The following is an 18590-nucleotide window of genomic DNA, read 5'->3' as shown; positions in this document are numbered from 1 at the left end:
TCCATAAACTCAACCCGCACTCCGTCAGAGAGAGGTCAGAATGCCTCATGCCAAATTGCCTCTTTGTCCCCTAGGGAGGTAATTTCGCTAGCGATATAGCTAGTCCGCTCCTTCACCACGGTGGGGGTCAAGGTAAGTATTCGAGCAGTATCGGGGTTGAACCCGCTCTCCTTCGCGGGAGGGACAAGGCGGCCTTCGGCTCATCCCATCCCTTTGTTCTCCGTGGGAGGTAGGTTGTTCGAGTAGTCTGTATCTAGATCCACTCCCTCCTGTTGACACCACAGGGAAGGGTAAGTTTGGGTCAGGCTAACGCTGATCCCACGCTTCGTCATAGTAAGGGCCATGATAAGTTATTCAAGTAGTTGTAACGCTGATCTCGCTCTCCATCGTAGGAGGGATGAGGCAACCTTTAGGCCTACCTTTCCCTATGGTATTCCGCAGGGTGGTCAGTTGTTCAGGCAGTCTGTTGTTGAACCTGCTCCTACCCATTGACTCTTACAAGGAAGGTAAAACTTTTGTTTAGGTAGCTGAGGACTGACCCGCACTCTACCCAAGAACTAGGTTCGTTTGCTGGTCAGCTTCCATGTCACCGGTAATGTTGGCAAGCTTCCAAATTGTCTGGAACGAGTGGTCACAAGTGTACGAAGTACATGTAAGATCTAAACAAGATCTCACAGATGGCGCCACTGTTAACGTTGTGTTTTGCATGCCTTTGGGCTAGGCTCCGACAACTGGGTCTTCAGGAGTGGATCTGCAAAAAATATGGAGGAAGGCAATTAGGAGAGGGTAGCCTTGGGCCTAGGGAGTTTCTGATGCCAAAGTTAGTAAGTTCTCTTAGAAATTTATAAATAATTGAAAGAGTCTAGGGATGAGAGAGCGTTTCTCGTACCTGAAACTTGCTATTTATACCATAAGTCTGGGGGACAGATCATGTCTACCCTATGAAGTTTGTGTCCTTCATACTATTCTTGTTTTCATAGTTCTTCAATGCGGCGTGACTCTACCACGACGTCATTAATATGACATGTAGCTCGGGTAGTGGTGACATTAATGCGGCATGGTTTTTCGATTTTCATCTCCCAAATGGTATCCTTGGTGGTCCGTTGATGCCTCTCTTATCAGAGGATCGAGGCTTCCCCGTATATTACGCCCACTACACGGGCAATCACTCAAGAGTTGGAAACTACTTGAGGGGTTTCTAGGTTGTTGAGTCTCATCTCCTACAGCACGTTCCCTCATGCGGCTTGTGTCCAGAGGAGCCTTCCCATGGGCCGGGTTGGAGACTTTATTCATTCTGAGTAGGCCTTCGTTCTAGCTTGCTTAGTTGTTATTCTCAGGCCCGCTGGGTCTAAGGCAGGGGGAAATCCCCTTACATATCTATTAATATAAAATCTTGCTATCAGATAATATATATTAATTCTAATTTTTAAAATAATATACATTAATTCTTAAATTTTATTATAAGTGAAATAACTAACATATCTTACATTAAAATTTTGAACATTTAAGTTGTTTACAAAACAAAAAATATTAAAAAAATCAATTACGCTAATAAATTTGAAATGAAATAAATCAAAAAAATTGTTAAATAAATTGTCTAAGATGAAGGATAGATCTAAAATAGTAAGTCCACAAGAGATCATGAATAGATGCATGTATGCATGTATGTATGTATTTGTGTGTGTGTTTATATGTATGTATGTATGTATGTGTGTATGTATGTATGTTTGTATGTATATCTGAATGTATGTATGTGTATGTATGTTTGTATGTGTATATGTATTTGTGTTTGTGTTTGTGTGTGTATGTATGTATGTATGTATGTATGTGTATATGTATCTATAGATGTGTGTATTATACATATCTTTATGAATGTATGTATGTCTGAATGTATGTTTGTGTATGTATGTATGTATGTATGTATGTATGTATGTATGTATGTATGTATGTGTGTATAAATATTTGTATATAGGTATGTATATATGTATGTCTTTATGAATGTATGTATGTGTGTATGTGTGTATGTTTGTATGTGCGTATATGTTTGTATGTAGGTATGTATATATGTATGTATCTATGTGTATATATGTACGTTGCATTTATGTGTGTATGTATGGATGTATGAATGCATGCATGCATGCATATATTGTATGTGTGTGTTTATACATATGCATGCATGTATGTATGTTTGTGTGTGTGTGTGTGTGTGTGTTTTCTTGTGTATATGCTATACAAAAGTCAAAGTGTTTTAAGAATCTCTTTCGCAGCAATTGTTCTTCTATTGTAAATTAGTTTAGTCTAATTCATCATAATATACCGTTAAAACTTATTTAAGAAACGAATTAAATTAGAGTACCAAGAAATGGGGGAGCAAAGAAGGGAAAAAAAAAGTCATTAAGCTTCCAATACAGAATATAAAGAGTTATGATCTTTTCATTATGTCCTCTTAGGCTGCAGAAATTGAATGTACACATTGACAAAAAAATCTATTAATATAAAATATTTGATATCAGATAAGATCTATTAATTCTAATTTTTTAAATTGTATACAATAATTCTTAAAAATGATTTTATTTTAAATGAAGTAACTAACATATCTTACATTAAAATTTTAGACATTTGAGTTGTTTATAAAGCGAAAAAGATTAAAACAATCAATTACGTTGATAAGTTTAAAATGAAATAAATAAAAAAACTTGGTAAATAATTTGTCTAGGATGAAGTATAGACCTAAAGTAATAAGTCCACAAAAAATCATAACATCAGATGGCTAAAGAATCCAAATGAATAAGACAAAAAAATAAAAAAGCCTCTGCTATAACCACAACTCTAATATCTACAGTATTATCATTTTCACTCCAATGTCTTTTTATCAATCCCTCTCGCATCGAAATATGGTAAATATGTATGTATGTATGTCTGTATATATGTATATATGTGTGTGTGTATGCATGCAAGCATGTATGTATGTATGTATGTATGTATGTATGTATGTATGTATGTATGTACGTGGTATGTGTATGTATGTATGTATGTCATACAAAAGTCAAAGTGTTTTAGGTAAAGAAAGAGAAAGAGAGAGAGATAAATACTCGATTAATCATTGACATTGCATGAAGCATCCATTTCACAGCAATAACTTTTCTGTTGTAAATTAATTTATTCTAAAATACCGTTGAAATAAAACTTAAGAAACGAATTCGATGAGAGTACCAAAATATGGAGAGCAAAAAAAAAATAAAAATAAAAGTCACTAACCTTACAATGCAGAATACAAAGAACTTTGATCCCTTCATTCTGCCCTCTTAGGCTTCAGAAATTGAATGTACACATTGAAAAAATTATTTATTAATATAAAATATGTAGTATAAGATAAAATCTATTAATTCTAATTTTTGAAAAATATACATTAATTCTTAAAAATGATTTTATTGTAAGTGAAAGAATTAACATATCTTACATGAAAACTTCAAACATTTGAGCTGTTTACAAAACAAAAAATATTAAAGAAATCAATTACGTTGATAAATTTGAAATGAAATAAATAAAAAAAACTTGTTAAATAATTTGTCTAGGATGAAGGATAGACTTAAAATAGTAAGTTTTCAAGAGATCATGACATTAGATGCCCAAAGAATCCAAATGAAAAAGACGAAAAAACAAAAACCGGAAGTAGTAAGCCCACAAGAGATCATCACATCAGATGATCAAAGAATCCAAATGATGAAGACGAAGAAACCAAAAAGCCTCTGCTATAACCACAATTTTAATCTCTTCATCATTATTATCTTCACACCAATCTCTTCTCAAACCCTATCGTACCAAAATAAAGTATATGTGTATGTATTTATGTATGTATGTATGTATGTGTCTATGTGTGTATGTACGTATGTATGAATCTATGTATGTATATGTGTGTGTATATATGTATGTATGTGTGTATATAAGTATTTGTGTCTGTGTGCGCGCATATATGTATGTGTATGTATGTATATATGTATATATGTATACATGTATGTTTTTATGAATGAATGTATTTATGTCTGAATGTATATATGTGTACATATGTCTTTATGTGTGTATGTTTGTATGTGTGTATAAATATTTTTATGTAGGTATGTATATATGTATGTCTTTATTAATGTATGTATGTTTGTATGTTTGTATGTTTGTATGTAAGTATGTAAATCGGTATGTATGTGTATGTATGTATGTTTGTGTGTGGATGTATGTATGTGTATATGTGTACGTAAGTAGTATGTGTATGTATGTATTTATGCATGCATGTATATGTATATATATATATGTATGTGTATGTATGCGTTTGTGTGTGTGTCTATATGTATGTGTGTATGTGTGTATATGCCATACAAAAGTCAAAGTGATTTAGGCAAAGAAAGGGAAATACTCGATTAATCATTGACCTTGCATGAAGTATCCATTTTGCAACAATATTTTTCTGTTGTAAATTAGTTTATTCTAACTCATCCTAAAATACCGTTAAAATAAAACTTAAGGAACGAATTATATGAGAGTATCAAGATATGGGGAGTAAAAAAGGAAAAAAAATATGCGAGTCACTAACTTTCCAATGCAACGTACAAAGGGTTTTGATCATTTCATTCTACCCTTCTAGGTTGCAAAAATTGAATGTACACATTGATAAAAATATCTATTATTATAAAATGTTTGGTTTCAGATAATATCTATTAATTCTAATTTTTGAAATTATATACTGTAATTCTTAAAAGTGATTTTATTGTAAGTAAAATAACTAACATATCTTACAATAAAATTTTGAACATTTGAGTTGTTTACAAAACCAAAAAGATTTCAACAGTAAATTACGTTGATAAATCTGAAATAAAATAAGTAAATAAAATTTAGTAAACAATTTGTCTTAGATGAAGGATAAACTTGAGGTAATAGGTCTACAAGAGATTATGACATCAAATGGCCAAAGAATCCAAATGAAGAAGACGAAGAAACTGCCTCGACTATAACCATAACTCTAATATCTTTTGCATTATTATCTTCACTCCAATATCTTCTTCTCAAACCCTCTCACACCAAAATAAGGTATATGTGTATGTATGTATGTATGTGTCTATATGTGTATGTATGTATGTATGTATATATGTATGTATGTGTGTGTGTGTATATATGTGTATGTATGTATGTATGTGTGTGTGTGTGTATGTATGTATGTCTGTATGTATATATGAATGTATATGTATGTTTGTATGTGGGTATAAATGTTTGTATGTAGGTATGTAGATATGTATGACTTTATGAATGTATGTTTGTATGAATGTGTATATCTGTATGTGTGTATATTATATGTTTATATGTAGGTATGTACATTTGTATGTATGTGTGTTTGGATGTAGATATTTGTATGTATGTATTTCTATATGTATGTATGTATGTATGTGGTATGTGTATGTATGTATATGTACATGAAATATGTTTGTATGTATGCATGCATGTGTGTGTGTGTGTGTGTCTATATTTACGTGTGAGTGTGTGTGTGTATATGTCATACAAAAGTAAAAATATTTTAGACAAAGAAAGAAAAAGAGACAGAGACAGAGAGAAAAATACTCGATTAATTTTTGACCTTGCATAAAACATCCATTTTGCAACAATAGCTCTTTTGTTGTAAATTAGTTTATTCTAATTCATTCTAAAATTCCATTAAAATAAAACTCAAGAAACAAATTATATTAGGGTACCAAAATATGAGGAGCAGAAAGAGAGAGAAAAAAAAACAACGTAAGTCACTAACCTTTGAATGCATAATAGAAATAGTTGTGATTCTTTCATTCTGCCCTCCTAGCCTACAGAAATTGAATGTACAGATTGAAAAAAATATTTATTAATATAAAATATTTTGTATAAGATGGCCGAAATGAAGATGAAGAAGAAACAAAAACTTGAAGTAGTAAGTGCACAACAGATTATGATATCAGATGACCAAAGAATCCAAATAAAGAAGGCAAAGAAACCAAACAGACTTTGCTATAACCACAACTCTAATCTCTTTAGCAATATCATATTCACTCCAACTCTTCTGCTTAAACCCTCTTGTAAAAAAAAAATATATGTATGTATGTATGTATGTATGTATGTATGTGTCTATATGTGTATATATGTATGTATCTATGTATCTATGTATGTTTGCATGTATGTATATGTATGTATGCATGCATGTATGTATATTTGTATTTGTGTGTGTGTGCGCGCGCGCATATGTATGTGTATTTATGTATATATGTATGTCTTTATGAATGAATGTATGTATGTGTTTGTATGTCTGTATGTTTGTATGTATCTATGTATGTATATATATGTTTGTATGAAGGTATAAATGCATGTATCTGTGTGTGTTTGTGGATCTATGTATGTGTATGTATGTAAGTATGTGGTATGTGCATGTAAGTATGTATGCATGCAGGCATGCATGTATGTATTTATATATATATATGTATGTATGTACGCGTTTGTGTGTATGTCTATATGTATGTGTGTGTGTTTTTGTGTATGTATGTGTATATGTCATACAAAAGTCAAAGTGTGATTTAAGCAAAAAAAGAGATAGAGAGCGAGAGTGAAATACTTGATTGATCATTGACCTTGGATGAAGTATCTTTATCCCAGCAATGGCTCTTCTGTTAGAAATTAGTTTATTCTAATTCATCCTAAAATACTATTAAATAATACTTAAGAAACGATTAGACGAGAGTACCAAGATATGGGGAGCAAAGAAGGAAAAAAATATATAAAATAAAAATATAAGTCACTAACCTTCCAATGCAGAATACAATGAGTTTGGATCCTTTCATTCTGCCTCCTAGACCGTAGAAATCGAATGTACATATTGACAAAAAATATCTATTAATGTAAAATGTTTCGTATCAAATAATATCTATTAATTCTAATTTTTGAAATTATATATATTAATTTTTAAAAGTGATTTTATTGTAAGTAAAATAACTAACATATCTTATATTGAAATCTCAAACATTTGAGTTGTTTACAAAATGAAAAAAATTTAAAATAGTCAATTGCGCAAATAAATTTAAATTGAAATAAATAAAAAAAATTTGTAAATAATTTGTATGTGTGTGTATGTATGTATGTATGTATGTATGTATGTCTGAATGTATATGTATGTGTATGTATGTTTGTATGTGGGTATAAATGTTTGTATGTAAGTATTCATATATGTATGTCTTTATTAATGCATGTTTGTCTGAATATGTATGTCTGTATATGTGTATGTTTGTATGCGTGTATATTATATGCTTATATGTTGATACGTATATTTGCATGTATGTGTGCTTGTATGTAGATTTTTGTATGTATGTATGTATGTATGTATGTATGTATGTGGTATATGGTATGTATATACATGTATATATGTATACGAAATATGTATGTATGTATGTATTTGTATATGTGTGTGTGTGTGGGTGTTTGTGTATGCCGTATACAAAAGTAAAAGTATTTTAGGCAGAGAGAATGATAGAGAAATACTCGACTAATTTTTAACTTTGTTTGAAGCATCCATTTCGCAACAATTGCTCTTTTATTGTAAATTAGTTTATTCTAATTCATTTTAAAATACCGTTAAAATAAAACTCAAGAAACGAATAAGATGAGAGTACCAAGATGTGGGGAGCGGAAAGAGGAAAAAAAAAAGGAAAAAATGTAAGTCACTAACCTCCTAATGTAGAATATAAAGAGTTTTGATCTTTTCATTTTGTCTTTCTGTACTGCAGAAATTGAATATACATATTGAAAAAAATATTTATTAATATTAAATATTTGTTAAAAGATAAAATCTATTAATTCTAGTTTTTGAAATAATATACATGAATTCCTAAAAATGATTTTATTGTATTTGAAAGAATTAATATATCTTACATTAAAATTTCGAATATTTGAGTTGTTTACAAAACGAAAAATATTAAAACAATCAATTATGCTAATAAATTTGAATTGAAATAAATACAAAAACTTTATAAATAATTTGTTTAGAATAAATGATAGACCTGATATAGTAAGTTCACAAGAGATCATGACATCAGATGATCAAAGAATCCAAATGAAGAAGACAAAAAAACTATCTCTGCTATAACCACAACTCTAATCTCTTTAGCATTATCATTTTCACTCCAATATTTTCTACTCAAACCGTCTCGCACCGAAATAAGATATATGTGTATGTATATATGTATGTGCCTATATGCTTATGTATGTATGTGTGTGCATGTGTATGTATATATATATATATGTGTATGTATGCGTGTATGTGTGTATGTATGTGTGTGTGTATGTATGGATGTATGTATGTATATATGTGTATGTGTATGTATGTTTGTATGTGTGTATGTTTATATGTGGGTATAAATGTTTGTATGTAGGTATGTATATATGTATGTCTTTATGAATGTATGTTTGTTTGAATATATATGTTTGAATGTGTATGTATGTCTATATGTGTATATTATATGTTTATACGTAGGTATGTATAATTTGTATGTATGTGTGTGTATGTAGATATTTGTATGTATGTATGTATGTGTAACGCCCCGTCTCTGAGGGTTCGGAGAGTTAACTTATATTACCTGATAATCAACTCCAACATTGCTAATAATTTTCCAAAAGCTTCAAATTAAACGTAAACACTTCAAATTTATTTAACCACACATACTCGTATATAAAATCTTTAATATAGTAACCTCAAAAATTACCAATTTCTCTATATGTCACTTAAACTCACATTTCAATAATATAATTATAAAAAATCACCAATACTCATCGAATACTTTCTATTTTAAATCTACTATTCTTAATTCATCTCACCCAATTCTTCATAGTCTTGATCTTCAGCTGAAATATCCAAAAATCATCTGAAAATATTAGAGATAAGAGGTAGTGAGTATCAACAACTCAGTAAGAAGAAAATATATACTAGTATGCAAACATGAGTATTTACAGATTTCAGAATGCAGAACAAAATATTTTTTATTTTCAGAACGCAGAGTCAGAACATGTTATCAAAAACATCAGAGCGAAGGTTTCAGAAAATATTCTTATTCAAAGTCTTTTGGCATAGCATAACTGACCACCATCATACCAGAGAATCATATCACATCAGAGGCCATGTTTATTCCCGTGGTAGGGCTGTGCAAACCCTGATAGCTAACTGAGCAGAAATAGAATGTGAATCTTCTCCTTATTCATTCTCGGAGTCCCGAGTGTGCACACAGGAAAGACCACTAGAAAAACCACTTTTTTCCAAAGTGGGTGCACCACAAACAGAACAGTTGGTACCAACCCAAACAGAAGCCACTATTAGCACCCGTAGTAGGTCAAATAGATCATCATCCACAAACTACATCCCGATTCAGAATGTCATGCAAAAATTTTTTAGAAATCACATCATATCAGAGTACAGAACATCTTCAGAACAAAACAGAGTTTTCAAAAATCACATCATATCAAAATACATAACATCTTCAGAACAGAACAAAGTTTTCAGAAATCACAAAACATAATTTTATGCACAAACTTTCATATTCGCTCTCTTTTGCACAGTTCAGAAGCAAAATGAAAAATAGGTCATGTCTACACCAGTCATACCAGAAAATACTTTATTTTTAAACAAAATCTCATAAGTAATGCAGAACAAATAACTGAGTTAGTTCAAATATCTTTTCATAACAAAACATGCATATTTTCAAAAATCAGCCTCAGCCTATTTTATTTTTATATAAATCTAGTAAAGGAACCCCGCTTACCTAGACAACTTAGTTTTTCAGATTTTTTTTCAAAAAATGTCGAGTCGGCTATCAATCGTGTAACGCTCCGTCCCTGAGGGTCCGGAGAGTTAACTCATAAAACCTGATAATCAACACTAACAAGGCTAGAGTACTTCCAAATTCAAGAATATATCCATTTTCCCAAATCTCAAATCGAACGTAAAAACTTCAATTAAATAAATCAAATAAACTCATTTATCTAATATTCAATCCAACAACCTAAATAAAATCAATTCTTCTTCATGTCTCAATTAACAACTAGAAATAATATAACATTAACATAAGTCTCCATAAACCGTCTAAATCCATTGAAGCAAACTTAAGAAAAATAATTAACCTCCAACACCAACACTAATATCATGAGATACCCAACAACAAATCAATGCTAATCTTCTCCATAGACTCTAATACTGATCTTCAGTTGAGCCATCGATATCATCTGAAATATTATGAAGATTAACGGGGTGAGTTATCAACAACTCAGCAAGCAGAGAGCATATACTAGCATGTAAACATGAGCATTTATAACATTTGATAAGCCGAACAAAACATTTACTTTCAAATGCAGAAACAAAACTTGTACAAAAACATTAGAGCAAAATTTTCAGAAAAATATACTTATTCCAAAAAGAGAATCCGTTGGCATTTCTAAACTGAAACATTATAATCTTATCATCGTTTAATATCACATCGGGACAATACCATGTTTAACCCTTGTGGTAGGGTTATAAACCACCATTATACCCGTGGCTGGGCCATATTCCATGTTTCACCCCCGTGATAGGGTTATAAACCACCATTATACCCGTGGCTGGGCCTTAACAGAAACAGAACGGATTTCATCAAAAATTCGATTACAATCATATACAAAATCAGAACTTCATGCCAAAGTTTTCAGATGACACATCATATCAAAACAAAACACTGAAAAGTTTCAAATCATTTCACATGTTCGAGATAAATATAAACAAAATATTCTCATTTGTTCATAACAAAACTTTTAGAATTCCTTATTCGCTCTTTTACATAGTTCAGAAACAAAGTGCACAAAACTAGCTCATGTCTACACCAGTCATGACAGAAAACACTTTCTCTTATATTGAATTTATGCATATGCAGAATAAACATCTGAGGTTGTTTTCAGATCATTTCTTTCAAAAAGAAAATAAACACATTTATTCTCAAAGTCAAGCCGAAACTCTAATAGTAAACCACCATTATACCCGTGGCTGGGCCATTTTTCATGTTTCACCCCCGTGGTAGGGTTATAAACCACCATTATACCCGTGGCTAGGCCGTATACCATGTTTCACCTCCATGGTAGGGTTATAAACCACCATTATACCCGTGGCTGGGCCTTAACAGAAACAGAACGGATTTCATCAAAAATCCGCTTACAATCATATACAGAATCAGAACTTCATGCCAAGGTTTTCAGATGACACATCATATCAAAACAAAACACTGACAAGCTTCAGATCATTTCACATGTTCGAGATAAATATAAACAAAATATTCTCATTTGTTCATAGCAAAATTTTTAGAATTCCTTATTCGCTCTTTTACATAGTTCAGAAACAAAGTGCACAAAACTAGCTCATGTCTACACCTGTCATGACAGAAAACACTTTCTCTTATATTGAATTTATGCATATGCAGAATAAACATCTGAGGTTGTTTTCAGATCATTTCTTTCAAAAAGAAAATAAACACATTTATTCTCAAAGTCAAGCCGAAACTCTAATAGTAACACCACCTAAACAAAAAGAACATACATCTAACATTTAATAATCAATCTAGTAGACTGCTATTTATTGAATAATAAATCAAAACAGTCACTTCACAGCTCCATAACTATCTAACAATTAAACCCGAACAACCCTCTCTTCAAATTATTCGCATTTATAACCCAAAACAGCCACCACTTTCTATTAACACCAACCAACTATAATTATTTCCAAGACCAACCACAGCATACCAATAATTAAAACATAATCCAACCCAAACTTCATTTCCAACTTTCGAATAAAACAATTTCAGTGCACACATCAATACTACTCATTCAACAATCTCAAAACTTGCAGAAACGTTCAATACAACTAGTTCCAAAGCACACATCATTTTATACCAAAAAGTCTCAAATAATATTTCAAAATCGACTCACAAAACACCCAAGATTATACTCCTGAACATCCTTAATTTTAACACACTCCACTGCTCCAACAGTTAAAATACATCAATCCAAAATAAAAGTCACAAAATTTTCTACTGAAAGAATTTAATGGTCTGCGCAAAGGGAAAAAAATGACCAAATGTAATGCACGGCCAACCAAGTGTGTGGGTGTGATAGAACAAACCGAAGGGAAGAATTACAATGGTTTATGGAATGTGTGATAGCAAGTATAAGAATAAAATTAAGAGTAATATTAAAGGGTAGGCGGATTAATTACCGAAAGTAGAGATGAACAATTACTCCAAAGGATAGCCCCAACAACGACAATATTCGGAACTCACGAAAACTGCACACAGCCGAAAGGAAAAATCACGAACTGCTGGTGAAGACAAGAATAGAAAATAGAAAAAGAAAGAGGGGCCGATTGTTCACCTTCGAAGAACCAGAAGGTTGAGACCCACGGAATCCAGATGATGCCAGCCAAGGTGAAATCACCAGTTCGCGCAAGAGAGTCTGATTAGTCCGGAAATGTGATGAGGAAGACACTCAAGTGCGGAACCGAAAAATAAAATCGTGGGGGCGTGAGAAGCAGTTGCACGGGAATGGAGGAAATCACGGAAATGCAGACCGAAAACCGAATGAAGAAACGCAGTGGAGGAAGAAGAGAAACAGTGCACGGCATGAAGGGAATTAAATCCCTCCCCAAAACGACGTCGTTCTTCACTCAACCAGTTCGATGGGCTGGTTTTCGCACATCCGACCAAAACAAAGGGCTGGGCCTAAGCCCGGTTATTACATTCTTCCCCCCTTATAAAAATTCCATCCTCGGAATTTGTCACAAGCTGTTAGGATCATCGTCGAATAACTGTGGGTACTTGACTTGCATATCCTCTTCTAATTCCCAAGAGTCTTAACTGATAGCATGATTATTCCATACCACCTTAACCAATGGAATAGTCCGATTACGTAACACTTGTTCTTTTCTCTCTACAATCCGTACCGGTTCTTCTGTATAAGTCAGATCTTCTTGAAAATGAAGTGGCTCGTAATCGATAACGTGGGTGGGGTCAGGTACATACTTCCTCAGCATAGATACATGAAAAACATTGTGTACACCTGAGAGTGCGGGTGGTAAGGCTACTCTGTAAGCCACTGGTCCAATCCGATCAAGAATCTCAAATGGGCCGATGTACCTAGGGCTCAACTTACCCTTTTTTCCAAACCTCATAACCCCTCTCATGGGTGCAATCCTCAAGAATACCTTATCCCCAACCTCAAACTCTAATTGGCGATGACGATTATCTGCATAGCTTTTCTGTCGATTCTAAGCTGCTCTCATTCTAGCTCGAATGGTCTCAATCTTCTCTGTTGTCTTCTGTATGATTTCTGGACCCAAAATTTGTCTTTCACCCACTTCGTCCCAATATAACGGAGATCTACAATTCCTACCATAAAGTGCTTCATAAGATGCCATCTCAATACTAGCCTGGTAACTGTTATTATAAGCAAACTCGACCAAAGGCAAGTGTTGAATCCAAGTCCCCTTAAAATCCAGCATACAAGCTCTCAACATGTCTTCCAAAATTTGAATGGTCCTTTCCGACTGACCATCTGTCTGTGGGTGAAACGCCGTGCTGAAATTTAACTTAGTGCCCATGGCCTCTTGTAAGCTTCGCCAAAATTTCGAAGTGAAACGCGAATCTCTATCCGACACAATGGACACAGGTACCCCATGCAACCTCACTATTTCCTGTATATAAAGCTCGGCTAGTTTCTCCAACTTATAAGAAACTTTGATAGGTACAAAATGAGCTATCTTCGTCAAACGGTCTACTATCACCCAAATTGCATCTTGTCCGGTCGGTGCCCGTGGAAGGCCTGTAACAAAGTCCATAGAAATATGCTCTCATTTCCATTTTGGAATCTGAAGTGGTTTCAATAACCCTGCTAGTCGTTGGTGTTCTACTTTCACATGTTGGCATGTTAAGCACTGTGCCACAAATTGAGCAATCTCTCTCTTCATACCCTCCCACCAAAAAGACTCTTTTAAATCTCGATACATTTTCGTACTACCCGGGTGAACTGTGTAAGGGGAGCAGTGCGCTTCTTCAAGGATAAGTCTTTTTATTACAACACTGTCCGGCACACAACATCTATTTCCAAACCTTCTCCATCTTCAGAAACATCAAACTCAGGTTTATCCCCTTTTTCTACTTATTCGATTAATCTCGCCAACTTAGAATCTTCTTTTTGGGCGAGCTTAATTCTGTCTATCAAAGCTGGTTGAACTATTAAACTGGCTATCAATGCCTGCTGGTCACCCACAACTACTTCAATAGTGGCTCTTTCCAAGTCCATTAATAAGTGGGGCTGAGTGGTAAGAGTTGCAATTACTGGTCACACTGGCTTCCTGCTAAGTGCATCAGCTACAACATTAGCTTTGCATGGATGGTAGTTAATGTTGCAGTCATAATCCTTGACTAGTTCGAGTCATCTTCTCTGTCTCATATTCAGTTCTTTCTGAGTGAAGAAGTATTTCAAACTCTTGTGATCCGTGTAGATTTCGCACCTTTCACCATATAAATAATGCCTCCAGATTTTAAGTGCAAAGACAACGGCGGCCAACTCCAAATCATGTGTTGGGTAATTTTGTTCATATGTCTTCAGTTGCCAAGAAGCGTATGCTATTACTTTCCCATGCTGTATCAATACACATCCCAAACCCAAACGCGAAGCATCACTGTAAACCACAAATCCTCCTCTTTCGCTAGGGACTGTTAGAACTAGAGCTGTCACCAATCTCTTCTTCAATTCCTGGAAGCTTTCCTCACATTTTTCAGTCCATACATACTTGTTATTCTTCCTAGTAAGGGCGGTAAAGGGGACCGCTATTTTTGAGAAATTTTCTATAAATCGACGGTAATAACCAGCCAAACCCAAGAAACTCCTAACTTCATGCACATTGGTTGGTTGAGTCCAGTTAACTATTGCTTCAATCTTCCCGGGGTCTACAGAAATACCATCCCTTGAGACCACATGTCCCAAAAATGCAATAGACTCAAGCCAAAATTCACACTTCTTCAACTTAGCAAATAATTTCTTATCCCTGAGTGTCCCTAGTATTTGGAGTAGATTAATATATCATCAATAAACACCACTACAAATTTATCCAGAAACTCATGAAATACTCGATTCATCAAGTCCATAAATACTGCTGGGGCGTTGGTTAAACTAAAAGGCATAACTAAAAATTCATAATGGCTGTACCTGATCCTGAAAACTGTCTTAGGCACATCCTCCGCCTTGATCTTTAATTGATGATAACCCGATCTAAGATCAATTTTAGAGAACACCTGCGCACCTTAAAACTGATCAAATAAATCATCGATGCGGGGCAACGGATATTTATTCTTTATGGTCACTCGATTCAGTTCCTTGTAGTCTATACACATCCTCATTGTCCCATCCTTCTTCTTCACAAACAGAACTGGAGCTCCCCAAGGTGACACACTAGGTTTGATGAAACCTTTGTCTAATAAATCTTGCAACTGTTCTTTGAGCTCGGCTAACTCTGATGGTGCCATTCGATAAGGGGCTTTGGAAAGAGGCGCCATGCCTGGGGTTAAATCAATAGCAAACTCTACCTCCCGCTCAGGCGGTAATCCAGACAAATCTTCAGGAAAAACTTCTGGATATTCCCTCACAATAGGAATCTCTTCTAGTTTCAATTCTTCCTTTGGTTCATCCACCACAAAAGCCAAATACCCTTGACACCTGTCACATATTAACTTATCAACCTGAAAAGCAGAAATAACTGATGGAGGGATACGCACCCTAGAACCCATAAATCGAAGTTCCTTTTTTTCCGGAAACTTGAACACCACTTCCCTTTTAAAACAATTAATACTAGCATAACTGGAAATTAACCAATCCGTCCCCAAAATCACATCAAACCCAGTCATAGGAAAGACTATCAGGTTAGCTGGCATTTCCTTCCCGCTAATAGTTATTGGACACTTGAGTAAAATCTTGTTACAAGTCACTATATCACCAGTTGGGGTAGAGACCCTCAAATTGTAGTCCATCTCATCAGCATCAATGGGGCACAATTTAACATAATCCATTGAAATAAAGGAGTGGGTAGCCCCCGAGTCAAATAAAACAGTAGCCTTATTGAGAAATAAGGGAATAATTCCTGGTTACGTCATATAACCCATAGAGATAATAAGACAAATATTCCTTAATTCTCAACAAAGAAAATTTTAAGAGATGGTTAGAGAATTATACCTGTGATGACATCATCCTTGTCCTCAGCTTCTCCCGGTGTTAAAGCAAACACCCGAGCAGGTACAGTCCTCCGCTGATTGTTGCCTTGATTATTCGGACTAAAGTTTTGGGGTGGGTTGGGCCTTCTGTTGTTCTCCGCAAGCAATGGACATTCTCTAATGAAATGCCCATCCTTACCACATTTGAAACATGATCCTACTTCCTTCCTGCACTCCCCATGGTGTATGCGGTTACAGAACTTACAGGGGTTAGGTGTATGATTTCCCTATATCTGTCTCTGACTTGAACTGCTCCCCTCATTTCTCTTTTTCCATTGCCCTTGATCCGAACTAGGAAACCCTTGTGGAGCAGCTCTCTTCCTCTGTTCTTGCAATTCAGCACCCCTCTTAAGATTCTGTTCAACTAGCATTGCCTTGTGCACTAATTCTAAAAAATTCTGAATCTGTAAGACCATCACCCGTTCATAAATCCTGTAGTTCAAACCTTCTTCAAACTTCCTAGTCTTTTTCTCCTCATCGGGAATTAAGTATGCGGCGAAAAGTGATAATTCCGTAAACCTTGCAGCATACTGGCGCACAGTCATGGTCCCTTGCACCAAGTTTGTGAACTCTCGGGCTCTAGCATCCCTATCTGCCTTAGGGAAAAATCGATCGAAGAAACTCTGCTTGAATTGAGCCTAAACAATTACTCCAATCCCCTCAGTTTCCCTAATAACTTTCTCAGAATTCCGCCATCTCTTTGCTTCTCCAGATAGTTTGAAGGCTGCGAACTTGACTTTTTGCTGATCGGTACACTCCAAAACACCAAATATTTCTTCAATGTCTTGTATCCAATCTTCCGCAGCGTTCGCATCGCCTCTTCCATCAAAGGTGGGAGGATGCGTTCGATTAAGTTGTTCGAACTTGCAACCCCCACCATTGTCGTCTTCATTCAAATCTTCAAGAGTTCGAACTCTACGACGAGCAGCCATCCTGAAAGTCTAAACTCGATGAAACGTTCTAAAATAAAAGAAAACGAAAATACCAGGTAAATAAAATAAAATAAGAGGATAAATAAAATATGCATATAAACACATATACATATATATATATATATCTATATAAATCAGATAACTATGCAAATCTAACATCACTTATTACACACGTATATCACTAGAATTCTCAAAGTTCCAAACTCAACTCCTAACATCAGCCAAATCTAAACCTCAAATCCCATCAAAATCAATCTTAATGTTCTTGGAACTCAAACTTAAATACCCCCATGACTATCCTTATAATCCTCCAATTCCTATTTTGAAATTTCCACATCTTATGAACCCACAGATATCTAAACCTCCAAGGTCTACAATATGCAGAATTCAAACCTGTCTCTGATACCAACTGTAACGCCCCGTCCCCGAGGATCAGGAGAGTTAACTCATAAAACCTGATAATCAACTCTAACAAGGCTAGAATACTTCCAAATTCAAGAATATATCCATTTTTCCAAATCTCAAATCGAACGTAAAAACTTCAATTAAATAAATCAAATAAACTCATTTATCCAATATTCAATCCAACAATCCAAATAAAATCAATTCTTCTTCATGTCTCAATTAACAACTAGAAATAATATAACATTAACATAAGTCTCCATAAACCGTCTAAATCCATTGAAGCAAACTTAAGAAAAATAATTAACCTCCAACACCAACACTAATATCATGAGATACCCAACAACAAATCAATGCTAATCTTCTCCATAGACTCTAATACTGATCTTCAGCTAAGCCATCGATATCATCTGAAATATTATGAAGATTAACGGGGTGAGTTATCAACAACTCAGCAAGCAGAGAGCATATACTAGCATGTAAACATGAGCATTTATAACATTTGATAAGCCGAACAAAACATTTACTTACAGAATGTAGAAACAAAACTTGTACAAAAACATTAGAGCGAAATTTTCAGAAAAATATACTTATTCCAAAAAGAGAATTCGTTGGCATTTCTAAACTGAAACATTATAATATTATCATTGTTTAATATCACATCGGGACAATACCATGTTTAACCCACGTGGTAAGGTTATAAACCACCATTATACCCGTGGCTGGGCCATATTCCATGTTTCACCCCCGTGGTAGGGTTATAAACCACCATTATACCCGTGGCTGGGCCATTTTTCATGTTTCACCCCCGTGGTAGGGTTATAAACCACCATTATACCCGTGGCTGGACCGTATACCATGTTTCACCCCCGTGGTAGGGTTATAAACCACCATTATACCCGTGGCTGGGCCTTAACAGAAACAGAAC

The 18590-nt window shown here is 34.4% G+C and overlaps 1 protein-coding gene across 1 annotated transcript; it reads right to left on the bottom strand.

Annotated features, from left to right (window-relative positions):
• Nucleotides 1–546: 546 nt before the first annotated feature.
• Nucleotides 547–16744, bottom strand: LOC109004322. The gene is made up of 5 exons (XM_035684299.1): nucleotides 16608–16744; nucleotides 16291–16496; nucleotides 15931–16198; nucleotides 15492–15777; nucleotides 547–618 (listed from the first exon to the last, which is right to left on the bottom strand). Exons 1-5 carry the CDS (start codon nucleotides 16742–16744, stop codon nucleotides 547–549), a joined length of 969 nt encoding a protein of 322 aa, XP_035540192.1.
• Nucleotides 16745–18590: the final 1846 nt, after the last annotated feature.

Source organism: Juglans regia, chromosome 13 (assembly GCF_001411555.2).
Source record: "Juglans regia cultivar Chandler chromosome 13, Walnut 2.0, whole genome shotgun sequence".
Taxonomy (NCBI): Eukaryota; Viridiplantae; Streptophyta; class Magnoliopsida; order Fagales; family Juglandaceae; genus Juglans; species Juglans regia.
Note: the sequence above shows the minus strand (reverse complement) of the source record. Positions and strands in the feature narration are given on the sequence as shown.

Excerpts from the sequence above, each read along its gene's own strand:
- LOC109004322 (XM_035684299.1), bottom strand. The coding sequence starts at position 16,744 with ATGGTCTTACAGATTCAGAATTTTTTAGAATTAGTGCACAAGGCAATG. Across the intron at positions 16,497-16,607 it reads TTTCCTAGTTCGGATCAAGG|GAAGGAAGTAGGATCATGTT; the intron begins GCAATGGAAAAA and ends TGGGGAGTGCAG. Across the intron at positions 15,778-15,930 it reads GTGATTTTGGGGACGGATTG|GTGTCAAGGGTATTTGGCTT; the intron begins GTTAATTTCCAG and ends AATATGTGACAG.